Genomic DNA, 24,584 nt, shown 5'->3' with positions numbered 1-24,584 from the left:
TTCAGACTGTGTGATGAGCAGCTGTCATCCCAGAGTCACTACGATTTCGGCCTCCGAGCTCTCAAGAGCGTGCTGATCAGTGCTGGTAATGTCAAGCGTGAGCGCATCCAGAAGATCAAAAGGGAGAAGCTAGAGCGTGGAGAGGTTGTTGATGAAAATGACATTGCTGAGAACCTTCCTGAACAGGAGGTAGAGAAAATTTCAAATTGTAGAACTTGCTTTTTCTGAATTGTTTTTATTGATTTGGCAAATTAGTTTTTTGAATCGAGCTAGAGATTTGAGGAGCTTGAATGTCTTGTTTCTATAGATCCTGATCCAGAGTGTGTGCGAGACGATGGTTCCCAAACTGGTGGCAGAGGACATCCCTCTGCTGTTCAGCCTGCTTTCAGATGTCTTCCCCGGAGTCCAGTATATGCGTGGAGAGATGACTGCGCTGAGGGAGGAGCTGAAGAAAGTCTGCGCAGAGATGTACCTCACCTACGGAGATGGTGACGATGTGGGCAGCAATTGGGTGGAGAAGGTTTGTAGCTAAATTGAGTCAACACATACTGTATGTTATTGAGTGTACCTACACATGCTGAGTTATGCAACCCTGCTATCTTTTAGAAACACAGAAGTCTCCAACATTGCATTTCTGAAACTTTGTCATTCATCCTCTTGCAGGTGCTACAGCTGTTCCAAATCACACAGATCAACCACGGATTGATGATGGTGGGACCTTCCGGTAGCGGGAAGACCATGGCATGGAGGGTGCTGCTCAAGGCCTTGGAAAGGCTGGAGGGTGTTGAGGGTGTGGCCCACATCATTGACCCCAAGGCCATCAGCAAGGACCACCTGTATGGAACCCTAGACCCCAACACCCGTGAATGGACAGACGGCTTGTTCACACATATCCTCAGAAAGTCAGTTCTGTAACACATTTAATTATAAAGAGTATAAACCAACTCAGTTCAGCTATATGTCGCTAAAAATGACTCCTTTAAAAATAACTATTTCTTTCAATTTTAGGATTATTGACAATGTTCGAGGTGAGCTGCAGAAGCGTCAATGGATTATTTTTGATGGTGATGTTGACCCTGAGTGGGTTGAAAATCTCAACTCTGTCCTGGATGACAACAAGCTGCTGACCCTTCCCAATGGAGAGCGTCTCAGTTTGCCACCAAATGTAAGAGTGTAGCACTTCAGACACTCATGTCTGTTTTGTCATTATGGTCTAAGCTGTATTGACCTGGAATTATTTCCCCACTCTCCAGGTACGTGTAATGTTTGAAGTACAAGACCTGAAGTACGCCACCCTGGCCACTGTGTCGCGCTGTGGTATGGTCTGGTTCAGTGAGGATGTCCTTAGCACCGACATGATCTTCAACCACTTCCTGGCTCGCATTCGCAGCATCCCATTAGACGAGGGAGAGGATGAAGCTCAGCGCCAGAGGAAGGGAACAGAAGACGAGGAAGAGGCTGCATCACCAATGTTGCAGGTAACTAAAGGAAATACAAAACAAGGTAAATAGCAGCAGTTCATTCAAGAGGAATATTATGACATTTTGTCTTAATTTATATCCTATTGCCTGTTCTACTCTAGATTCAGCGTGATACTGCAGCTGTCCTGCAGTCTTACTTCACCTCCACAGGCCTGGTGATCAAGGCCTTAGAGCATGCCTCCAAGATGGAGCACATCATGGACTTCACCCGTCTGCGCTGCTTGGGTTCCCTTTTCTCAATGCTGCACCAGGCCTGCCGTAATGTGGCACTCTACAACAACAACCATCCTGACTTCCCCATGCCCATTGATCAGCTGGAAAGATACATGCAGGTAATGTTCTGCTTACCGTAAAACTGAGAGAACTATACGTGTCTTGTTGTTGTTATAAAAACTTGGAACTTAATCACTGCCAAAATAAATGCCTTTTCTTAAAGCTGAGACATTTTGTGGCATTATCTCTCTACAGAAGTATTTGATCTATGCTGTGCTGTGGTCCTTCTCTGGTGACGGACGATTGAAGATGAGGGCTGAGCTTGGCGAATACATCCGTCGCATCACCACTATACCCCTCCCCTCTGCTCCCAATGTCCCTATCATTGACTATGAGGTAGAGCCTCTTGGTGTTAAAACTGATATTGATTGTTCACTTGGGCCAATTTTAAAGACAGTGTTTGAATCTCTGTATCTGCAAGTCACTGAAAACAAACCAGAACTACTGCACTTTTGTAATTTCAGATTAACCATTGCAGTGTTTTTTCTTTGTGTCATCCAGGTTTGCATCTCTGGTGAATGGCAGTCCTGGCAGGGCAAGGTTCCCCAGATTGAGGTAGAGACCCACAAAGTGGCATCTCCTGATGTTGTGGTTCCCACCCTGGACACTGTTCGCCATGAGGCTTTGCTTTACACATGGCTGGCAGAGCACAAACCACTGGTGTTGTGTGGACCTCCCGGCTCTGGAAAGACTATGACACTGTTTAGCGCCCTCAGAGCCTTGCCTGACATGGAGGTGAGACACTGGAGGTGTAGTCTAAATCTTCAAAATCACTTTAACCTGAACTTGAAACTGATGAATTGTAATACTTCTAAATTACAATAGGAATTGTAACGGAATGCTTTTCTCCTTAAAATGTTATTTAAACTTTTAAATAATTATGCATATTTGATTTGAACATATCCTAATCTACTGAATGAGTATAAAGAAACTGGGTTAAAATGTGGATAATATTTTGTAATTGTCAACATTTGCAATTACCAAATGGTTGTCCTACTCTTTACCAGGTTGTGGGTCTGAACTTCTCCAGTGCCACCACCCCAGAGCTGCTGCTGAAGACCTTTGATCATTACTGTGAGTATCGCCGTACCCCCAACGGTGTGGTCCTTGCCCCTGTCCAGCTGGGCAAGTGGCTGGTGTTGTTCTGTGATGAGATCAATCTGCCAGACATGGACAAGTACGGCACACAGAGAGTCATCTCTTTCCTTAGACAGGTATGATCCATTGTTTACAAACTGCAATTTGATTTTACCTTGTCTATTTTATCAGACATCAAAGTTTGCAAACTGAAATCGTTGGAACATAAAATTGGGTATCCCTTCTTATATGATAATGACTCCTGTGTTGTGTTTTCTTTGCAGATGGTGGAACATGGAGGTTTCTACCGTACATCAGACCAGACTTGGGTGAAATTGGAGAGGATCCAGTTTGTTGGGGCTTGTAATCCTCCCACTGACCCTGGCAGAAAGCCTCTCACACACAGGTACAGTGTCTGAGTTATTAGAACAACATAATAATTGAAAACCATGAATACAAGGAAAAAAAGAAATGAGCATTGCATATGACAAGTTGTCGCATGTTGTGGTCTACTGTTTCTAGGTTCCTGCGTCATGTTCCTGTGGTGTATGTGGACTATCCAGGCCCAGCCTCTCTTACTCAGATTTATGGAACCTTCAACCGTGCCATGCTGCGCCTCATCCCCTCTCTACGTACCTATGCTGAGCCTCTTACTGCCGCTATGGTTGAATTCTACACCATGTCTCAGGTAAAGGAGATTACTAAATCTATATAAAAATAAAATATGTAAACATCAAGTTTACTTTATATAGTCACATGAAACTAGTGTACAAATATGAGATAAAACGTATATTTTATTGTTCACTTTTCCAGTCCTTTTGTTCACACTATTACTAATTTGTTTGACTATCTTATTTCCATCCTTTTTCCATTCAGGAGCGGTTCACCCAGGACACCCAACCTCACTACATCTACTCTCCCAGAGAGATGACCCGCTGGGTTAGGGGTATCTTCGAGGCTCTGCGGCCACTTGAAACTCTGCCTGTGGAGGGGCTCATCCGCATCTGGGCCCATGAAGCGCTCCGTCTCTTCCAGGACAGGTGAGTGCATGTTTCTGGGAAGCTAAAGAAGTGTCTATTCTTATCTATTTTGATAGTTTTTAGGCAGTTTTATGTACAGTCTGTAGAGTATTATCAATGGTCTAGATATGGTAAATGTTTTTTAACTGATTAATCTGATAAAGTGTCACCTAAGCATAAAAATAATAATAAAAAAATAATAGTAATATTGGTGATAATGTAACTCGTCTTCCACCTGTTTCCAGGCTGGTTGATGATGAAGAGAGAAGATGGACAGATGAAAACATTGACATGGTTGCTCTCAAACACTTTCCCAACATTGATAAGGAGAAGGGTCTCAACAGGCCTATCCTCTACAGCAACTGGCTCTCCAAGGTAAACCAGAAACAGATTGACTATGCTGTGATATTCCTGCTTTGGGAATGATGCTGAAATATAGAGAATTGACCTCAAGCCTTAAACAGTTAGATTTGTATTTTTACTGAGCTTATTGTTTGTGGATGCAGGACTACATCCCAGTGGAACAGGAGGAGCTGAGGGACTATGTGAAGGCCCGTCTGAAGGTCTTCTATGAAGAGGAGCTGGACGTCCCTCTGGTGCTCTTCAATGAGGTCCTGGACCACGTCCTCAGGATTGACCGGTGAGTAACACCCTCTGAGCTCATTGACTTCTCATCTGGTGTTGGTGTAGAAATATTCAGGTATGAAACAATTTTTTTGAAGTAAATTATTAAAATTGCATTTCCTTCTCCAGAATCTTTCGGCAGCCACAGGGCCATCTGCTGTTGATTGGTGTGAGTGGAGCAGGAAAAACTACTCTGTCTCGCTTCGTAGCCTGGATGAACGGACTTAGTGTATACCAGATCAAGGTTGGTACAATACATGAACATATTTGCAGCCGTGTCACTACAATTGTCTATCTATATTTATCGTTTTTTGTGTTTTCAGGTTCACAGGAAATACACTGGTGAGGACTTTGATGAGGACCTGCGTACAGTGCTGCGTCGCTCAGGTTGTAAGAACGAGAAGATTGCCTTCATCATGGATGAGTCCAACGTGTTGGATTCTGGTTTCCTTGAGCGAATGAACACACTGCTGGCCAACGGAGAGGTAACTTGCTGCCATCATGATCCTTCATACATCACAACTCATTGTACATGTCAATGTACAACACTGCCTTTAGTGTTCTAAGATAAAACATCCATTTGGGTTGTGCGGACCTAATTTTCTGGTTCCTATTATGTTAATGTTACTTTTTTTTTTTTTTTTTAGGTTCCTGGACTGTTTGAGGGAGATGAGTATGCCACCCTGATGACTCAGTGTAAGGAGGGAGCCCAGAAAGAGGGCCTTATGCTCGACACACACGAGGAGCTGTACAAATGGTTCACCAGCCAGGTTATCAGGAACCTTCATGTTGTTTTCACCATGAACCCTTCATCAGAGGGCCTAAAGGACAGGGCCGCCACATCTCCTGCCCTCTTCAACAGGTATAGAGACAACATGTTAAACACTGAGCAAGAATTAATTCATTACGTAACAAGCAGGGAATCGATACTCCAAGATTAAAATGACAAGATGCAGTTTCTGAGCTATCTCAACACTTTTCTTTGTGTTAGGTGTGTGCTAAACTGGTTTGGAGATTGGTCCACAGAGGCCCTTTATCAGGTGGGTAAGGAGTTCACCAGCAAGATGGATCTGGAGAAACCAAACTACAAGGTGCCAGACTACATGCCCATTGTCTATGACAAGCTGCCCCAGCCACCTTCTCACCGTGAGGCTATTGTCAATGGATGTGTGTTTGTACACCAGACACTTCACCAGGTAGGGATGTTTGCAAGTTTGCAGTGGTGGTTAAGGAGGTGATTGTGTGGTATACTTAATATGTTGTTAACTATACACAGGCTAACAACCGTTTGGCAAAGCGAGGTGGCCACACGATGGCCATCACTCCTCGTCACTACCTGGACTTCATCAACCAGTATGCCAACCTGTTCAATGAGAAACGCAGCGAGTTGGAGGAGCAGCAGATGCACCTCAATGTTGGTCTCCGCAAGATCAAGGAGACTGTAGATCAGGTAAAATAACTTTGTATTTAATTAAATTTAATACGCCACCTATTCCACATATTTCTCAAAACCCCAGAAGAGTTGTCTCTAAAAACCTAAACACTTCCTAACTGCTGTGCTTTTTTGACTCTCTGGTTGTACTTGTGCCTTCAAGGTGGAGGAGCTTCGTCGTGACCTGAGAATCAAGAGCCAGGAGTTGGAGGCAAAGAACGCTGCCGCCAATGACAAACTGAAGAAGATGGTCAAAGACCAGCAGGAAGCGGAAAAGAAAAAGGTACACAGGAAGAAATCTAACACTTAAACTTCAAAATAATGGGGAAAAAAAATTACAAAAGAGGAATTTTCTTTTTGGGGACAAACCTAACTCCTTGGTCATGTTTTTTTTAACTTTTAGTAAAGTGATCCCTTTAACTTTGCTTATCTGGATGAAATCAAAACCGTTTATCCTAAAATTTTACTATTGTGATTCCAGGTGATGAGCCAGGAGATCCAGGAAGCTGTGTACAAGCAGCAGGAGCGGATCAAGGACAAACAGCTGAATGTCAAAGAGGACTTGGACCAAGTGGAGCCTGCCGTTATTGAGGCTCAGAATGGTACAGTGATATATTGTGGGACTTATTGTTCATCCCTGTACAAACATTTTATATTTCTTTTATAACAAGGTTATAAATACCTATGGGCTTCCAGTTAACAACTTGATCTTTACCTGCATCCTCCCTTCATCACTGCCCCTTCCTTGTCATAATCCACATCCTTGTTCACCTAATGTCGATAGCTGTTAAGTCCATTAAGAAGCAGCACCTGGTGGAGGTGCGTTCCATGGCCAATCCACCCGCGGCCGTGAAGCTGGCTCTCGAGTCCATCTGCTTGCTCCTGGGAGAGAGCACGACTGACTGGAAGCAGATCCGTTCCATCATCATGAGGGAGAACTTCATCCCAACTATTGTTAACTTCTCTGCTGAAGAGATCAGGTGAAATAAGAAAGACTGTATTCTGTGCTTGTTCACTAAAGCTCTCTCCCTCTCTGTCTCTCCCTGACTTTTCAACCCCTGAGTCTGTTTCAAATTGCTCCCTTCTTTTGCCCTACATGCTCCCCTTCTCCCTCCCCTCTTTCTACTACTTTCTTTCAAATACATTCCTTCTTCCACCTAACTAGCGGTGAGTTCTATTAAGCGGCATCACCTAGTAGAAGTGCGGGCTATGACCAATCCCCCAGCTGCAGTCAAGCTGGCCCTGGAGTCTATCTGCCTTATGCTTGGCGAGGAGACCAATGACTGGAAAAAAATCAGACAAGTTATTATCAGTGACAATTTCATCAGCAGCATAGTCAACTTTTCCTCTGAGGAAATGAGGTACCAGTGTCAGAACGTCTGTCTAGTCTTTAATGGAAGCACAAATGATATGAATCAGTATATTAATCAAGTGGCACCTGTGATCCAAAATTGAATTTACAATTCTTATCAGTTCATTTAGTTAAATCAGGAACAATGACCACTATCCTTGGTTGTTGTCATGATTTTGCATTTCTTAGTGGAAATGGTAGAAATTGCCCCCTTTCCCCTCCCTAAACTAAATTTAAATAATCCTGTTCAATATGTCTTATTTCATTCCCTGTGATCCATGATTGTTGGTCTTTCACATTGTGGTATTTGAGTAAAGTCCTGTTATATTTTAATTTGTTGACCTTTTTCTATTTGATCCAGTGACTCCATCCGTGAGAAGATGAAGAAGAACTACCTCTCCAACCCAAGCTACAACTACGAACAAGTCAACAGGGCATCTCTGGCCTGTGGACCTATGGTCAAATGGGCGATTGCTCAGGTATGGAAGCCTAAACAATATGATAATGGAAGATAATTGAGTAAAGATGGTACTGTTTTAACGCATACCATGTTCTACCACTCCCCTAGCTTAATTATGCAGACATGCTGAAGCGTGTGGAGCCTCTGCGTAATGAACTGCAGAAGCTTGAGGATGACGCCACGGACAACAAGACAAAGGCAGAAGAGGTGGAGCAGATGATCAGAGACCTGGAGGCTAGCATCGCCCGCTACAAGGAGGAATACGCCATCCTCATCTCAGAGGCCCAGGCCATCAAGGCCGACCTTGCCGCTGTCGAGGCAAAGGTAACTTGGTCATCAAACCCTCTGAATTTGTCCATTTTAGTCCATCTTAAACTAAAGGATCTTGCAGCACATTTTTTCTGAACTCTTGCTTTCTTCTCCCAGGTGAATCGCAGCACAGCCCTATTGAAGAGTCTGTCAGCTGAAAGGGATCGCTGGGAAAAGACCAGCGAGACCTTCAAGAACCAGATGTCCACCATCGCTGGAGACTGTCTGCTCTCTGCAGCTTTCATTACCTATGCTGGCTATTTTGAACAAAAGATGAGGCAGAACCTGTTCACTACATGGTCTCACCACCTGCAGCAGGCCAACATTCAGGTAGTTAAAGCTCTGAAGCCATTTTTGACAATCATACCTACAAATCCAAGCTTCACTCACATTAACAGTTCTGCTGTAGAAACTTCTTTCGTTTTTAACATCATCTTAGTGAGTTTAATTGTTAGTGCATTCAAAGATGCTGTTGACCAATTAGGGATCAGGCCTTTTAATACAAGTTTTTTGTTGACTATTGTTAAAATATAAATTAAGGAATTAATGCATATTGTTTACTGAATGTATGGATATTTATAATTGATAAATTCGTGTTTATTTAGGACTGTATGCATGGATGCTTATGGAAGTAGGGACAAGTGTTTTTAAGGCATGTATGGGACAACAGAAGACAGTAGGAAGGATGGCTGTTTTGCACAAGTATAGAAAATGTTCATTTGCAATTAGCATAGCTCTTTGAGTTGCCCAAACGTTCAATGTACATTTATCTTTTAATTGTTTTAAACCTGAACTTGTCATGTGTCTCTGTTGTATCTCTTGCAGCAATTTCTCTTTGTCCAAAATGAAATTCTCCTCGGGCAGACTAATAAAGATGATTTGAAAACATGTCTTAAGGCACACACATTTTGAGGACCTCTGCCACATACCCTACCATGTGCACAACCCTGTTTTGCGTTTTTATTTGACTGTGATATCAGAAGACATGTTTTATTCTAAACTCCCATGGATGTATATTTGTTTCCCCCAGTTCCGTACTGATATTGCCAGAACTGAGTACCTGTCCAATGCTGATGAGAGGCTCCGCTGGCAAGCCAACTCCCTCCCAGCTGATGACCTTTGCACTGAGAACGCCATCATGCTCAACCGGTACAACAGGTCAGTATCTTTCTCTTCTTCTGGCAATGTTTTAAGGTTTTATTAATATTGTGAAAATACTAAGCATTCCTTAGTATTAATAAGCCTTGAGTTGATTTCCCTTCCCATGTTGATCTATTCTATACCATTCTCCTCTCCAGGTACCCGCTAATCATCGATCCATCAGGCCAAGCCACAGAGTTCATAATGAATGAGTACAAGGAACGCAAGATCACCAGAACCAGTTTCTTGGATGATGCCTTCCGGAAGAACTTGGAGAGTGCCTTGCGGTTCGGAAACCCACTGTTGGTCCAGGTATGAATGGCTACTTCTCAGTCCCAACATCAAATTGTCACTGTCCAAAGCCCATGTAGTCATCAAGGATTTGCTTATTTATAATAATGTATTTTTTTATATTTTTGCCCTTCAGGATGTAGAAAGCTACGATCCCATCCTAAACCCTGTGCTGAACAGAGAAGTCCGCAGGACTGGAGGACGTGTCCTCATCACCCTGGGAGACCAGGACATCGATCTGTCACCTTCATTTGTCATCTTCCTTTCCACACGAGACCCAACGGTGAGTAGATTCATAATTTAGGTTTTATCTATAGATATTGTAAGATCATTAGTTTTTAACCAATTTTAGGTACAGTATACTGTAAGTCTATTAACAAAATATATTATAACGAAAATTAGCTTTCATTTGAAAGAAACATGTCCCTTAAACATGTCCCTTATTAAAACTGTTATACAATAAGGTTAATCTTTGTCATATGGTGTCTCTTTTGTATGCAGGTCGAGTTCCCACCAGACTTGTGTTCTCGTGTTACATTTGTAAACTTCACTGTGACACGTAGCAGCCTTCAGAGCCAGTGTCTCAACAAGGTGCTAAAGGCTGAGAGGCCTGATGTGGATGAGAAACGCTCCGATCTCCTCAAACTGCAGGGTGAGAAAATGGCAGATGTGCTAACACTATGACAGGGCACAGCTGGCTTTGATGAGGACAAGGAAGACTAAAGGGGATGCAACATAATTTAGACTTGAGTCACGATGGAAAAATAATTCAGTGAAATGACAACTGTCTTCGTCTCTTTTAGGCGAGTTCCAGCTGCGTCTGCGTCAGCTGGAAAAATCACTGCTGCAGGCCCTCAATGAGGTTAAAGGCCGCATCCTAGATGATGACACTATCATCACCACGCTGGAGAACTTAAAGAAAGAGGCTGCTGAGGTGACCAGAAAGGTGGAGGAGACCGATATCGTCATGGCAGAGGTGGAGGCAGTGTCACAGCAATACCTGTCTCTGTCCTCTGCCTGCAGCAGCATCTACTTCACCATGGAATCTCTCAACCAGGTCTGGACATATCTTACCAGCTCTTCCACACATTTTTGTTTTTTTAACTTATTTTTTTACATCTCACTATCACTAAACACACATTCACACTATAATATATCTTCTTTTTTTTTTTTTATCTTTCACCAGATGCACTTCCTGTATCAGTACTCCCTTCACTTTTTCCTGGATACCTACCACACGGTGCTGTATGAGAACCCCAACCTCAAGGGCATCACTGATCATACACAGAGACTCGATGTCATCACCAAGGACCTTTTCCAGGTTTGAACCACATATTTTGAAAACGACTCCTTTTCCTTTAGTGGTATTATTGTAATAGAATATTGTAATTTCCATATGTCTCTTTTTATGTAGGTGGTGTTCAACAGAGCAGCCAGAGGTATGCTGCACCTGGATCACATCTCTTTTGCCATGCTGCTGGCTAAGATCAGCATAAAGGGCTTAACCAGGTAAGATGCTAGACTATTGTCGGGCCAGTGGTAGTATTACATACAGCAAGGTTTCTCAGTAATATCAGACAACATAAATTGTCAATTTCTTTCCAGTGAGCCATCCTATGATGCAGAGTTCCAGCACTACCTGCGTGGCAAGGAGATTGTTCTGACTGGCATGACACTGCCCAAAGTCAAAGGTCTGACCACGGAGCAGAGTGAGGCCATGGTACGCCTCAGCCGCCTGCCAGCATTCAACGACTTGGTGGAAAAGGTTCAGGCAGATGAGGTGAGTATTGACTCCATCTGGTATAACTTATTGAATATTTTAACAATGAAACGGAAGCTGCGTATGAACAAACTTGCATTAATAGGCATACCTTTAAGTATTTCAACTACTTTCTTTTCGATATACACTGTATTAGTGATCTTTGTTGCTTTCTTTGCTTACTTCAGCAATTCTTCATGTGGCTTGAGAGCAACACTCCAGATCTGTCTGTTCCTTATTTGTGGTCAGAGGAGAAGCAGTCCAGTAAGTGTACATTTGTCATATTTTGCAAATGATACATGACTATAAAAGGCCAAGCAGATAGTTATTTACCTATAAATTGAATGCATATATTCCCTGTATTCCTGACCTGCTCTGCTCTTCCTTCTTCAGCTGCCATTGGCCAGGCAGTGCACCAGCTGTTGCTGATACAAGCCTTCCGCCCTGACCGTCTGCTGGCTATGTCCCACATTTTTGTCTCAAAGGTGCTGGGAGAGACCTTTATGAACATCATCGAGCAACCTCTTGACCTGGCTCATATTGTGGATAGCGAGGTAGGAACCAATATATATCCAATCCCTTTCTCTCAGTTTGCCATTGTCAGTGTTGTTTAATCTGTCTTGTGTCTGTAGGTGAAGCCTAGCACTCCAGTGCTGATGTGTTCTGTACCAGGTTATGATGCCAGTGGCCTGGTCAGAGATCTGGCTGTTGAAGAGAACCAACAAATCACCTCCATCTCTATTGGTTAGGATAGAATAAGCTCATATTATTGACACACACGGTATCCTAAAGTTTAATGCGGATATTGATGATAAATGTTTGTGTTCTTACACGGTCCACAGGTTCGGCTGAGGGCTTCAATAAGGCAGACAGAGACATCAACACTGCTGTCAAGTCTGGCAGGTGGGTAATGTTTGTTCATGCTGAGAAAATACACAAAACAATTTGTTTTGTTGTGTTGGTATCCTGACTGTTTTCGTCCTGCAGGTGGGTGATGTTGGAGAATGTCCACTTGGCCCCCGGATGGCTGATGCAGCTGGAAAAGAAGCTCCACTCCATGCAGCCTCATGCCAGCTTCAGGCTTTTCCTAACAATGGAGATCAACCCTAAGGTAAACCACATCATTTTGTCATTTTCCCCCCCATATTACAAATTCTGTAAATTAATTCTCACTTCTAGCGATTTTCTAGTTCATTTTTTATTTCACTTCTCCAAGTCTCAGTACTGTTTTCCTTGTGTTTTACTGGGTTTTACAGGTTCCAGTGAATTTGCTTCGCGCAGGTCGTATCTTTGTGTTTGAGCCTCCTCCCGGTGTCAAGGCCAACATGCTCAGAACTTTCAGCAGCATCCCTGTGGCTCGCATGTGCAAGGTGACTAAATCTGGAATTACTATAGGACACAATTGCGCCAAAAGCTTTTCATTGGACTTCCTATCTAAAACAAATGTTTTCTTTCTACAGGCTCCCAACGAGCGTGCTCGTCTCTACTTCCTGCTGGCTTGGTTCCATGCAGTTATTCAGGAGCGTCTGCGCTATGCACCACTGGGCTGGTCCAAGAAATATGAGTTTGGAGAGTCTGACCTCCGTTCTGCCTGCGACACCGTTGACACCTGGCTGGATGACACTGCTAAGGTTAGAGATTATTTCAGAAGTGCTTTTAAATGTGTTGGCATAGGATTTATTTGTTGCCAATATAGACCTTTATCAATTACCCAAAAATTCACACGGTCCAAACAGTAAATTCTTCAAAAAAATTACCTAGCATTAGAGTTTTGTTCAGTGTGTTAATATGATAACTTTGTCACACTTTACGCCTATGCACACACAGGGCCGTCAAAATATTGCACCAGACAAGATCCCCTGGGCGGCTCTAAAAACCCTCATGGCCCAGTCCATCTATGGTGGCCGCATTGATAATGAGTTTGATCAGCGTCTGCTCAACACCTTCCTGGATCGCATCTTCACCAAGCGAAGCTTCGACAGCGAGTTCAAACTGGCTCTCAAGGTCGACGGGCACAAGGACATCAAGATGCCCGATGGCATTCGGTTAGTACGCAGTTCTTAAAATGACCTCACTTTATATATTTTTAATTTGAAAGGATGGTTTCCTGATGACCTCAGCCAGGTAAATAGTTAACTATTATGATTTGTTACAGGCGTGAGGAGTTCATTCACTGGGTAGAGATGCTTCCCGACACTCAGACTCCATCTTGGCTCGGGTTGCCTAGCAATGCAGAGAAGGTCCTGCTCACCACTCAGGGTACGCCACAGCCGGTCATCTTCATCTTCATCTTCTGTACTCGGTGTTCTATCACAGTAACTGGACCGCAACACATCCTGAATCTTATTCCTTAATTCGTCCGTTCAGATTTCATGTTTTCACAGCGAATCATTAACCATCTCTCTCTCTGTTCTAGCGTCTACTTTTATTTTGACAGGGTGACTAACAATCTTGTATTTTTGCATTTGCTTTGGGCAGAATACTGTGTGTTTGTGTATGATGGTGAAACATATATAAAAAAGGGATACTTTGCTAATTTAAAACCAGCACTGTGTCATCACCGCCGCCATGAAAGCCAAACACTGTTTCATCTGGACACACTGCCATGACACTGAGCTGGATTTAAATCTGCAAAATCTCTTTAAGGGTGCTCCCTTTACTAATCTCTCATCTTGTCGTGAGTTCACTTCACCAGTTAGTTTCCTATAATATCACAAGTAACTTCTAGTGTCAGTCTTGTATATCATAGTTTTACAGTTAAGCTGTGTAGTTGTAGCATTCAGTAGTTTCAGCCATCATACTTTAGAAGGTGCTTTGTCCAAAGGAAGGGTGTCCTCACCCTCCAGCAGCTGTATTTCACATCCATCATGTCGCTTTGCTAAAATATTATCCCCACCCTCAGGCTTCAAAACAACCACACTCCTTCCCATCCCTTCAATCATACCCTCACTCCCTGTTGGATTGATTTCCAAACCCTCTCCAAACACCCACAGTCCCGGCTGCCAAAGCATCCACCCCTTGGCCAACCAGCCATACTCCACCTCTCCCTCATCTTCACTCCTACTCCTTAGTTTATGTTACCCTACATTGGTTATGTTCATTTCTTTTACAGATCCAGACAGTCAAGAATGCAGTTAATAGGTCCACTTGGGAACTTGATTGTTGAATGTACATTTGATGGGAATATTGCCTGAAGCCTTGTCTATCGTCCTACCCAGTGTAATCCTAATTTGTTTCTTCTTCTTTCAAACTCCTTTTTTGACAAAAACAAACCTTTTAATAACACACCCTCAAGGTAAGCTGTTTGTCTTTGTTCCACTATTAATTTCTTCTCCCCCTACCTTCCACCATGGCCTTGTCTTCCACCTCCCACCCTGCTCCCTCCGCCCGGCTGCGTAGGCATTGACATGATGGGTAAGATGCTGAAAATGCAGACGTTGGAGGATGAGGATGACCTTGCCTACGAGACAGAGATAAAGGAGCGCGCTTCATCCACACCAGAAGCCCAGCCAACCTGGATGAGGACCCTCCACACCACCGCCTGCAACTGGCTGCAGCTCATGCCCCAAACAGTCAATCCACTCAAACGCACAGTGGAGAACATCAAGGTAATGGCAGAAATAAGATGACAGGTGGTTGGCAAGCAGACTTCAGGAGACGTACAGTACCTATAGTGTTCTGTACAAGAAGCCGTACATCTAAACATTTTATGTTTTAAAGTTTTGTGCTAGACTCGTGAGGTAAAATGAAACAAACTATAATCCGAGGTTTGAATTTCAGCAGGTGAATATGTACTTCATTTCTTTTTGTCATTGTATATTTGATTCAATGTCCAATGTGTCCAAACACACACACCAGGACCCACTGTTCCGGTTCTTTGAGCGTGAGGTGAAGATGGGTTGCAATATGCTGCAGGAGGTCCGTCAGGATCTAGCCGATGTGGTGCAAGTGTGCGAGGGCAAGAAGAAGCAGACTAACGACCTGCGCACACTCATTAGCGAACTTGTTAAAGGTAAAATCTCACTGTTTCCCTCAGATTTATTTATGTGTATTGTGGATATACAGTAGGAAAATCACTGCGCACTTTATTTTTTATTTAAAGATTTTTTTTGGGCTTTTCCACCTTTTTAATTTTGGATAGGACAGTTGGGGGGGGGGGGGATATGCAGGTAATCGTCGCGGGTCGGATTCAAACCCTGGAACTCTGAGTTGAGGCATAAAGCTCTCAGTACATGTGCGCCTGCTCTACCATTGAGCCAACCTGGCCACATCAGTGTACACTTTAAATCCTCATTGTCAGCCTTCACCAGCATGTCCTTGAACAGATAATACTTTCAGGGAGTAACAGGTATACACTTGTTTTTCTTTTTCCCCAGGCATCCTCCCTCGCAGCTGGTGTCGCTACACAGTTCCAGCCTCCATGACTGTAATCCAGTGGGTGGCGGACTTCAGTGAGCGAATCAAACAGCTGCAGCAGATCTCTCAGGGAGCTGCCAGTGGTGGTGCTAAGGAACTGAAGGTACTGTTTGTGTAGAGCACCAAACAACCTGTAACCAAATAGTATTGATAGGTTCCTTAAACATTGGCAGTGCCACTTACAGTACTCTTATTTTGATTTTTCTTCTCTTTAGAACATCCATGTGTGCCTCGGCGGCCTGTTTGTGCCAGAGGCTTACATTACCGCTACTCGCCAGTATGTGGCCCAGGCAAACAGCTGGTCCCTGGAAGAGCTGTGTCTGGAGGTCAATGTTACCACCGCCCAGGGTGCCGCACTGGATGCCTGCAGCTTCGGCATCAAAGGTCAGACGAGCAGGGTCCCACTAATTATTTACCGCCCTAGTCATGAGTGTGGCAAATACTCCCATAACTCTTGAAAATGTGATTGTCACCAAAATAAATGTGTGTTCTAATATACTGTTTTGTGGGTATGTAAAAACATAAAACAAGATTAATAAATTCAAGGGTTCTAATGCGGAATATGCTCATGTATTCTCTCAGGTTTGAAACTGCAGGGAGCTACTTGTGCCAACAACAAGCTGTCACTGTCCACCTCCATCTCCACCGAGCTGCCTCTCACTCAGCTCCGCTGGATCAAGCAAAGCAACACTGAGCAGAGACACATGGTATGAGCAAGATGTGTATACACTATGTAAAACTACATGTTTCTATCAAATCTATATTTTCAGACATTTTTTATATATATATATATATATATAAATAATGATGATGATGCCGTTAAATTCAGCTTTTGCAATAGTTTGGGCCGTCCATCACGTTTTTCTTCTTGTCATTGCAGGTGACTCTTCCCGTGTACCTGAACTTCACCAGGTCTGACCTCATCTTCACTGTTGACTTTGACATTGCCACCAAGGAAGATCCACATAGCTTCTATGAGCGTGGCGTTGCTGTCTTGTGCACCGAGTAGATAGAACATTCATCATTCCTAAAGAGACCAGAGTCTTGATTATTAAACCACACATAATCACTTGCATTCATTGCTTATTAACCACAATTTAAAAAGTTTGTAGCCCGTTGCATTCCAATAGAAACATAATTACAAATATTCTTGGAGCAGTAATTAGCCTGTTGCCGTTCTTCGTGTTTTTGGAAAGTGTCTTAGAAGGTCAAGAGAATGTTGTCAGATGGATGAAGATGAAGTGTTGGAAAGGAAAGTTGAATAAGATGTTTTTATGATGGAAACTGTATGTTTTTAGCTTGAATAAAGCCTGATGGAATTAAATTAACTGAATTAATGATTGTAGCGTGGTCTTTCAAGATAAATCATTTCAAGGAATCCCTCTCTCTCTAAATTAGGTTCAGCAAACTTGTATAGTAGACAGCATCACATGTAATATACCCAGTGACCTTTTATAGGAATTTCCTCCGGAAAGGGTATTAGACATTAACTTTGTGCTGAACTTCAGTTCCTGCCCTGTCTTCATGACAGTTGTACAACATTTTGTTATCTAATATCAGCAAAGATGCTGAAGGTTTCACCAACCAGATTAGGAGCAGTGAAAGTTACCTTTCAGTAATACTGCCATCTGCTGTTTGGAGAGAAACTTGTTGGTGCTAAAGAAAAAGTACATAATTATAAACATTTTCTGCAATACATTAAAAGGAAAATTGAAGTTTCACAACACATGTCTGCGGCAAACACGTGGAATATATAACACTGTTCTTAAAGACTTAAGAAAATAAAAATATAGGTAGTATCATTGACAATGATACTAATTTACACAGCCTTTTTACATGTTTTGTAAATTAGTATCCTACTGCAGTCTGAAAGTACAGTAAGAAATGGCTTAAACAATGCTTCAGCCTGGAGAATATGGTACTTTTGCATCTAAATATTTCCCATTGGGATACATTTTATGAAAGTAAAATTTGATCAGCTCACAATTTTAACAAAATAAGATTGTGATGAAACACCTGTAGCTAAAATTCAGTGGAGCTATAGTTGCTCATAGCCATCTTTATCATTAAAATCAGGTGCTCAAACTTTATTATCCAGTGTAGCGGTAGATACTTATTTTGCTTATGTGGATAGTAAACAACAACCAGTATCATGTGTTAATTTTCTTTTTGAAATATGTTTCACTTTTATTGGTCTCTGGAAAATACAGTTTCTTCAACGCCAGTGTATTGGCTGTACTTTGCTCTGTTATGGAGACCGAGGTTACTATGGTGATTCTCCCAACAAAAAATAACTGCTTAAAGACAATCAGAACATTATGTGACACCTGTGATACACTCAAAATAACGAGGTAGAAATACAAACCCTCAGGTCTCAACACTATTTTTATCTATACATTCGTAAACAAAGTGGATTGCCAAGTAAATATTTATAGTCTTTTATTCTACCTTAAATTGTTGGCGTTGAATACTGCAGTACTTTAGTTGGTCAGTCAATGGCTAGACGGCTCTAACACGGTTCAGGTGCTGAGTCCCTTTCTTCTTGTTCGTCCTCCATATTGACAACACACTGCCTCTTTCTTTGCCCCAGCTCAACCACATCTGCTCCAGGGGAACACATCTTTCTCTTGGAAAGCGATTGGAGGTCACATGGATGAGGAGGTCTTTCAGAGGAGCTATCCAGCATCTGGGACGAACTTCCGCCCACTGACGTTACAGGTCCAGGTGTGTGAAGTGTTGAGAATCTTGTAGCATGAAAGTCTGATTCGTCAAATTGGCAATGCAATTCTATATCCGTTATTTGGGTGTCCATTGTTGAATCATTGGCCATTTCCACTGTAAGAACCTCCCTGTCACTGTGGGGGGGCAGAATGTCAAGCTCAGAGTCACTCTCACATTTCATCTGGACATCCAGAAAATGTTGCTGTCCTGTTACAGGATCACGCTTGCCATTTTTCCCCACTTCCCTGAGGGAAACGGAAGCAGGGTGATGAAGGATAAACCTCCTGCTCCTGCCTGAGAACCGACAGCCTCCTCCTCCACTTTTTCCCTGCTGCCTTGTTCGCCTGCTGGAGACACCCACATCGATGTTTGACTTGTCAGAATCCTCAGAGCTCCCATCGTATGGGTCCAAAAACTAAAATCACAAGCACACATGCAATCATTTATAAACACAGGACAGCAGGATGCTTTTGCAGCAGAAGTACATGGATAAGACAAAAGGAGAATGCTTACCAAAGAATAACAGCCATGCCTTCCTACAGGCTTATGTAATAACGGTAATGTCCGATGAAAAGTCCCACTCTCTGGTGTACTGCTCAAACATCCCTGTTCAACAAGGAATTCAGTGATTTTTGATTGCATTGACAAAACTGTTCATCATTTTTAAACCTAAAAGCTCTATGCTTGCTCAAGCCCATTCCAGTGAGCCCTTCCCAAATGATGGTACTGAAATCACAAAAGACACGTCTGTGGACATAAGAGTGTTTGTATATGTGCAATGTCCAGTGGTCTTCTGGGAAATAACTCAATTTGATCCCATTTTAAAAATAAAATGTATGATAGAGATATCCAGTGGAAAATATCCTGACTCTGGGACTGGTGTAATGTATTTTTTATTTATTTAAAATATATGTACACTACAATCAACTTTATATGTTCAGTTCCATGTGTGCTTATTGTGTGTGTAATATTTACAATCAGATGTAAAGCAATACCATAGTGCTGGTGTCTGACCATCTTGGACTGATCTCTGAGTCAGAATCGGTGCTGGACTCCACTTTACACATCTCCTGACAGAAAACAGAGTCACTCCAGTCCACATTTGTATGTCAAAGTGGGAAAAAAACAATAAAATGCAAGTGATCTTAAATTTCCAGATGAAAAAAAAGAGGCAATAGCACTCTCAATAAGGTGATGAAATGTGGCTAACTGATCTCACCATGTATTTGAAAGCAAGCTGGTCCATGTTGTTGGGCACATGTCTATTCCTGTGATCTAATTTGATACAATAAATAAAAATTTGTTGCGCATTAATGCAATTCAGCATATTAAGAAGACCCCAAACATAAATACTAATCATAAGATAATTTGTTTTTGGTTAAAAAGATTATGTAGAAAAAGCTACGCGAACCCTATGGTGTTTTAATTCTGAAAAAAATATATACAAATATTGATACCTGGAAGTAAGATCTGTCGTCTTCTTCTTCTATTTGCCATGGCATTTAGCGTGTAAAACTTTTTCGGACCACGATAATGTAGAAAATACTTAAAGGAACTTGAGCTGGTAGCTAGGTTAATTAACTAGCAGTGTACCAGGTGCCTTTGATATGATGCACCCAGGTGTGGCCACATGGGAGCAGTCTACACACGATAAACAGCACTGAGTTCAAAATAAGCTTGCTAATTTCAAGATTTTAACTAAATAAAACGTCCGGTGAGTTATTTTTCAAAATAAAACTCATATTGACCTCACTGCTGTACGACAGCCTATAATGATCCTGACCAATTTGATTATTCTGTTTTTTTTCTCATATGTATATTTTGAAACGGTATATTATCAGCAAAAAGGATAAATAATAAGCCTGAGTTGAGATTTGTTAACTGATGGCTGTAATAATAAGGGCACTCTTGCTATTTTTGGTGTAAACATGGCCAGCAAAACATACCACAGGAATCAAAATAAATTTAGCTGCACCTTAGGAGAAGGACAAATAATCCACCTGGTCATGTATTGAGAACATTCTCTTAGAATTTGTCATTAATACAATGAAAGCAAAAAGCATTGTCGTTAATAGGCATGTGACTAATTTGCTTGTGTTCTAAGAACTAACTAACAGAAAATGTGACAACTGCAATTGCCATTTTCACATTTCTGTTAAATTTATATTGACAGGTATTAACAAGACTAGAATTATTACACACTACTGTTCTAGTCTTTTTGTAATACATCTGAGATTGTTCTCACTTCTGGTATTGATAGTTCAGCCTTTTTCCCTGTTTCCCTGAGGTCTTAGATGGCCATTCTTATACTTACCTACGTATGACACGTTAGAAGTTAGACACAAGTTAAGTCAGCTGATTCCTGTCAATTTGTGATGTCAAGTCAGCTGTAAACGGGAATTGATGTCAAGCATACATTTAAAACAAGCCGTTGCATTCTACGTGTGTTTGTAAAAGATCATCTTTTCTTTTCCAACTAACAAACCACTGTTAAACTGTTAATGATATGTAATTATATTCAGGAGGGCTACCAACTGTATCCATAATTATGACGGTTCATTTTTTCTATTTTCCTTGATATTAGTTCCTCCGTGAACCGTTAGGGGGAACGGGAGAGCTGGAATCCGGAATCCCGCTACACAGCCCGCTCCCGTTCTTCTCACAACATCCATGCCCGCTACTCTGCGTGCGTAAGATCCGGCCTGTGGGAAAGGGATGAATGTTAATTTCAAAGATGGCGGCGGAGGGAGGAGGGAAGGAGATGAACGAAATTAAAACTCAGTTCACCACTCGGGAAGGCGTCTACAAACTCCTCACTCACTCCGAATACAGCCGTCCTAACAGGGTGCCTTTCAACTCGCAAGGTTCCAACCCCGTCAAGGTCTCCTTCGTGAACGTCAACGACCAATCGGGCAACGGCGACAGGATCTGTTTCAATGTGGGCCGTGAGCTCTACTTCTACATCTACAAAGGCGTTAGAAAGGTAACGTTAGCCTGGCTAACGTGGCTATTGTAAACGGAAATTGGTGATAGGCCTACTGAATGTTAATAAACATCACTGCCGTCTTAGCTGTTACTAAACTTCGGGTTTGTGTTGCTGTACTGAATAACTCTGGCAGGTGCTTGACTTTGAAATTAGCTGGGAGCTAGTTAGCTTGAAGCTACGATGAAGCTAGCCCAACGCAACTTGCTATCGTTAGCATCAGCTACTTTGAGGCCAGGGGCTAAATTCCGTCCACTGTCCGTCAAGCTGTTTTTGTTTTGTTGGATAGTAGGATTCGTGAGTTTGGATAACAAGGGTAAAGTTGACCTTATGATTTAGCTAAGTTGTCATTGCTGACATTGTTGCTGCAACGATTATAGTTTGTGATGACAGTTCGTACGTTGCCACCCATAACACCTGTCGGCGCCTTTGGACTGACCGATGTCGACAAATCACAATGATGCCGGTTAGGGCTGAGTATAGTCAAAGAAAATGTTTATCCCAGTTCCTTTGATACTTATGTGATAAAATATATTACCATAACATTACACATTCTTATTTTTCAGCTCCTTTAACGTTACACCGGTACCACGCACGCTGTAGTCAAGCCTCTCAAAATACAACAACACACACCTTCATGAATTGCTCGACGCGTAGGGACATTTTAACGTCAACAAGTTTGTTGTGACATTTATGGAGGTGCTTTTCGTTTGGTAAATCATTTGTAATTCAAAGGGATACACGCTTTTGAAGGCTCTCTGTCACTGCGCAATTCATGGTGATCGTGGGTCCTGACCATAGACTGTAAATATTAACAGTCCATGGTTTTGACAAGTATGTGATTTCCACTCGTTCCTCACCTTTTGTTGAACTAGGAAATCATCATGATTCGCTATGCTGAGTTATCGATAGTTGACTACAATATGCTGGTGTCATTTAGGAGTATAGGGATACAGACTCTGCCACACAAAGCATTAAGAATAAACAAAGAAGTTGTATTTATTTTGTCACTAACAACAGGCCTATATTATAAAGGTGTTCTGCTAACGGCTGACTTGACATCACAAGTTGACAGGAATCAGCTGACTTCTAAGTTGAAGCAATGTATCATACTAGCCTTGGATTATTCACACCAACACATGTGTCATGTGTGACATCATTCCACTTTAAACCTGCATTAGACCTGTTAAAGTATGGCGAGGCAGTTCATTTATATAGCAGAGACAAAGGCAATTCAAAGTGCTTTACATGAGCACAAACACACAAAACCGAATACTTTAGAAGGTAGGTGACCACCTCTAAAAGACCTCAGAGAAACCAATGGCAAATAGAAAAAGGCTGAACAGTACTAGAAGTGAAAACAATCTCAGAGTTTGCATTACATAAAAGACTTGTACAAAAAGTAGTGTTTTATAGTAATTCTAGACTTGTTAATCCTGGCAATATAAGTTTGACAGAAAAAGGGAAAATGGCAAGTTCTTAGAGCACAAGCAAATTAGTCGTATGCCTATTAAAGACAATGCTATTTGCTTTCAGTGTATTAATAACAAATCCTAAGAGAATGTTCACAATACATGACCAGATGGATTATTTGTCCTTCTCCTAAGGTGCCGCTAAAATTTTTTTCATCTGGTATGTTTTGCTGGAGCAGATACATGTCTACATGTTTACAGCAATAAAAGCAATACTGCCTTTATTATTACAGCCAACAGTTAACAAATCTCAGCTCACGAGGACCTGTTTATTTCCTGTATTTGTTTATCTGTAAACCCTCTTACTTTGAAGTTTCATTCACCACTGTTGACATACTTATTATTTACCCTATTTGCTGATAATGTCATTAAAGCAATGTATAATAACCTGCATGCTGCTGTTAAGCATAAGAGCTTTGTTTTTGAACGGACTCTCACATTGAACTGCTTTAAGGATTTAGTTTGACGTTTTGTCTCGCTGATGAAGACATCAACAGTATTGGAGGTAGCTCTGAGTCATCATCTTCAAAGAAATTTCCATTCTTCCTGTAATTTAATTAATAAAAGGAACTTTTTCATTCTGGTTATCTGCAGTATATGCCCAGGGTGTCTTCTTTACTTCAGTAAAATAATGTTTCCCTAACATAAAAAAAAAAACTTCACATCATACACTCCATGACTGACAGCTTTATGATGTGTTGCTTAATGTCATACATAACTATTTTTAGTTCAAATGTCACTTCTTGTACACCTTTGTTGCATGTTACTTGATTTAAGAAAGATTTTACCAACCGGAATATCTTCTTCCCAATTAAGTGTTCGTCAGCTCCTCTATAGTCAGTGTGTTTGAGATGAAGCACATTAAGAAACAATATAACTGTACACTCTTCTCCAATGGTTTCTTACTAACAGTTTGACCAATGATAACCTTTGTCATGCATAGGGTCCATCATAATTTTTAGCTAAAGGTTACTCCACAAACTTCATGTGCTTTCTCTCTGTAGGCTGCTGACTTGAGCAAGCCCATAGACAAGCGTATCTACAAGGGAACGCAGCCTACCTGTCATGACTTCAACCACCTCACAGCCACAGCAGAGAGTGTGTCCTTGCTTGTGGGTTTCTCTGCAGGACAGGTACAGCTCATTGACCCCATCAAGAAGGAGACAAGCAAGCTCTTCAATGAGGAGGTAGGTTGATGTGGGACAGAGGTTAGATTAGAGGTTAGAGTTCTGTGTATTGTGCCAGTAGCGGAAAAATTGTGAGGGCTGGATTTTCACATAACATTTTTCATGACCCTAATACTGTTAATGTTGAGCCTTGTTTTCAGACAGACATTTTTTTTGTCTCCTGCAATTACAGACGAAATGGTATTTATTTTTGTTGCATCAAATCCAATCCCAAAGAGATAAGTGAACCTATGCCCCACAGGAAAACCATGAATTAGTCTAAAAATCACAACAGAATGGGCTGTATTAAAAAAAAATCCCTCATTGGTCTAAAAATAATGTTTCAGTTTTGCTCTTCAGCTGTAATGTCATTATTCAATTTATCCTTGTAGTAAACTCTTCCACCTTCTTATGTAGAGGATTTAAAGCATCTGAATGGCAACATGTTTAATGTGTTTTAGTTCATGTTACTTTTTGTATTTTTCCAGCCCAACACCTTTTAAACAGAATATTAACAAGTGACCTATGTGAAATTGTAAGACTTTCAACCTGTTCAGACGATTGATTTCTTGATGGTATTGTGCTAACATTATTTTTTCCCACTCCCCTT

At 41.7% G+C, this 24,584-nt stretch overlaps 3 protein-coding genes across 6 annotated transcripts in view; 2 read left to right on the top strand and 1 right to left on the bottom strand.

Annotated features, from left to right (window-relative positions):
- The window catches only part of dync1h1 (dynein, cytoplasmic 1, heavy chain 1), a 29,672-nt gene extending 12,710 nt beyond the window's left edge, over window positions 1-16,962 (top strand). Inside the window, exons 31-78 of one of the 2 annotated variants that reach the window (XM_034859178.1) lie at window positions 6-189; window positions 308-520; window positions 664-902; window positions 1,009-1,165; window positions 1,254-1,478; window positions 1,583-1,813; window positions 1,950-2,090; window positions 2,256-2,489; window positions 2,762-2,968; window positions 3,116-3,237; window positions 3,354-3,519; window positions 3,708-3,871; window positions 4,096-4,225; window positions 4,357-4,490; window positions 4,604-4,718; window positions 4,798-4,959; window positions 5,122-5,336; window positions 5,466-5,670; window positions 5,751-5,924; window positions 6,070-6,189; window positions 6,388-6,508; window positions 6,691-6,886; window positions 7,619-7,736; window positions 7,826-8,041; window positions 8,144-8,356; window positions 9,057-9,184; window positions 9,325-9,478; window positions 9,594-9,740; window positions 9,959-10,109; window positions 10,261-10,514; window positions 10,644-10,778; window positions 10,872-10,966; window positions 11,063-11,237; window positions 11,405-11,480; window positions 11,610-11,770; window positions 11,849-11,960; window positions 12,059-12,119; window positions 12,204-12,327; window positions 12,473-12,586; window positions 12,677-12,847; window positions 13,044-13,261; window positions 13,372-13,475; window positions 14,616-14,824; window positions 15,075-15,228; window positions 15,593-15,735; window positions 15,848-16,016; window positions 16,215-16,339; window positions 16,513-16,962. In XM_034859178.1, coding sequence (XP_034715069.1) covers window positions 6-189; window positions 308-520; window positions 664-902; window positions 1,009-1,165; window positions 1,254-1,478; window positions 1,583-1,813; window positions 1,950-2,090; window positions 2,256-2,489; window positions 2,762-2,968; window positions 3,116-3,237; window positions 3,354-3,519; window positions 3,708-3,871; window positions 4,096-4,225; window positions 4,357-4,490; window positions 4,604-4,718; window positions 4,798-4,959; window positions 5,122-5,336; window positions 5,466-5,670; window positions 5,751-5,924; window positions 6,070-6,189; window positions 6,388-6,508; window positions 6,691-6,886; window positions 7,619-7,736; window positions 7,826-8,041; window positions 8,144-8,356; window positions 9,057-9,184; window positions 9,325-9,478; window positions 9,594-9,740; window positions 9,959-10,109; window positions 10,261-10,514; window positions 10,644-10,778; window positions 10,872-10,966; window positions 11,063-11,237; window positions 11,405-11,480; window positions 11,610-11,770; window positions 11,849-11,960; window positions 12,059-12,119; window positions 12,204-12,327; window positions 12,473-12,586; window positions 12,677-12,847; window positions 13,044-13,261; window positions 13,372-13,475; window positions 14,616-14,824; window positions 15,075-15,228; window positions 15,593-15,735; window positions 15,848-16,016; window positions 16,215-16,339; window positions 16,513-16,641 — 7,711 coding nt within the window. In that variant the 3' untranslated portion in view covers window positions 16,642-16,962. Of the gene's footprint in view, window positions 1-5; window positions 190-307; window positions 521-663; window positions 903-1,008; window positions 1,166-1,253; window positions 1,479-1,582; window positions 1,814-1,949; window positions 2,091-2,255; window positions 2,490-2,761; window positions 2,969-3,115; window positions 3,238-3,353; window positions 3,520-3,707; window positions 3,872-4,095; window positions 4,226-4,356; window positions 4,491-4,603; window positions 4,719-4,797; window positions 4,960-5,121; window positions 5,337-5,465; window positions 5,671-5,750; window positions 5,925-6,069; window positions 6,190-6,387; window positions 6,509-6,690; window positions 6,887-7,071; window positions 7,268-7,618; window positions 7,737-7,825; window positions 8,042-8,143; window positions 8,357-9,056; window positions 9,185-9,324; window positions 9,479-9,593; window positions 9,741-9,958; window positions 10,110-10,260; window positions 10,515-10,643; window positions 10,779-10,871; window positions 10,967-11,062; window positions 11,238-11,404; window positions 11,481-11,609; window positions 11,771-11,848; window positions 11,961-12,058; window positions 12,120-12,203; window positions 12,328-12,472; window positions 12,587-12,676; window positions 12,848-13,043; window positions 13,262-13,371; window positions 13,476-14,615; window positions 14,825-15,074; window positions 15,229-15,592; window positions 15,736-15,847; window positions 16,017-16,214; window positions 16,340-16,512 lie in introns of both variants that reach the window. The other variant, XM_034859179.1, reaches the window with a different exon arrangement.
- Window positions 16,963-17,789: 827 nt separating this feature from the next.
- LOC117936240 lies at window positions 17,790-20,019 on the bottom strand. 3 transcript variants are annotated; one of them, XM_034859115.1, is made up of 5 exons: window positions 19,811-20,019; window positions 19,573-19,628; window positions 19,349-19,423; window positions 18,867-18,959; window positions 17,790-18,768 (listed from the first exon to the last, which is right to left on the bottom strand). In XM_034859115.1, the coding sequence occupies exons 1-5, from the start codon at window positions 19,848-19,850 to the stop codon at window positions 18,142-18,144; spliced, it is 891 nt and encodes a 296-aa protein (XP_034715006.1). In that variant the 5' UTR covers window positions 19,851-20,019; the 3' UTR covers window positions 17,790-18,141. The 3 variants fall into 3 exon arrangements, with proteins under 3 accessions (XP_034715006.1, XP_034715007.1, XP_034715008.1); XM_034859116.1 differs by having other exon boundaries at window positions 19,349-19,420; XM_034859117.1 differs by lacking the exon at window positions 19,573-19,628.
- Window positions 20,020-21,040: 1,021 nt separating this feature from the next.
- wdr20a (WD repeat domain 20a) overlaps window positions 21,041-24,584 on the top strand; it is a 7,913-nt gene continuing 4,369 nt past the window's right edge. Inside the window, exons 1-2 of the mRNA XM_034857488.1 lie at window positions 21,041-21,336; window positions 23,813-23,995. Coding sequence (XP_034713379.1) covers window positions 21,073-21,336; window positions 23,813-23,995 — 447 coding nt within the window. The 5' untranslated portion in view covers window positions 21,041-21,072. The remainder of the gene's footprint in view (window positions 21,337-23,812; window positions 23,996-24,584) is intronic.

The sequence above is a fragment of the Etheostoma cragini genome, chromosome 20 (genome assembly GCF_013103735.1).
Source record: "Etheostoma cragini isolate CJK2018 chromosome 20, CSU_Ecrag_1.0, whole genome shotgun sequence".
NCBI classification, from domain to species: domain Eukaryota; kingdom Metazoa; phylum Chordata; class Actinopteri; order Perciformes; family Percidae; genus Etheostoma; species Etheostoma cragini.
This window is presented reverse-complemented; position numbering and strand designations above follow the sequence as displayed.

What these genes read in the sequence shown, in the direction of transcription:
- LOC117936240 (XM_034859115.1), bottom strand. Translation starts at nt 19,850, where the DNA reads ATGGCAAATAGAAGAAGAAGACGACAGATCTTACTTCCAG. An exon ending in ACGACAGATCTTACTTCCAG is followed by an intron (nt 19,629 to 19,810) that starts GTATCAATATTT and finishes GTATCAAATTAG; the next exon opens with ATCACAGGAATAGACATGTG. An exon ending in AGCTTGCTTTCAAATACATG is followed by an intron (nt 19,424 to 19,572) that starts GTGAGATCAGTT and finishes GTTTTCTGTCAG; the next exon opens with GAGATGTGTAAAGTGGAGTC.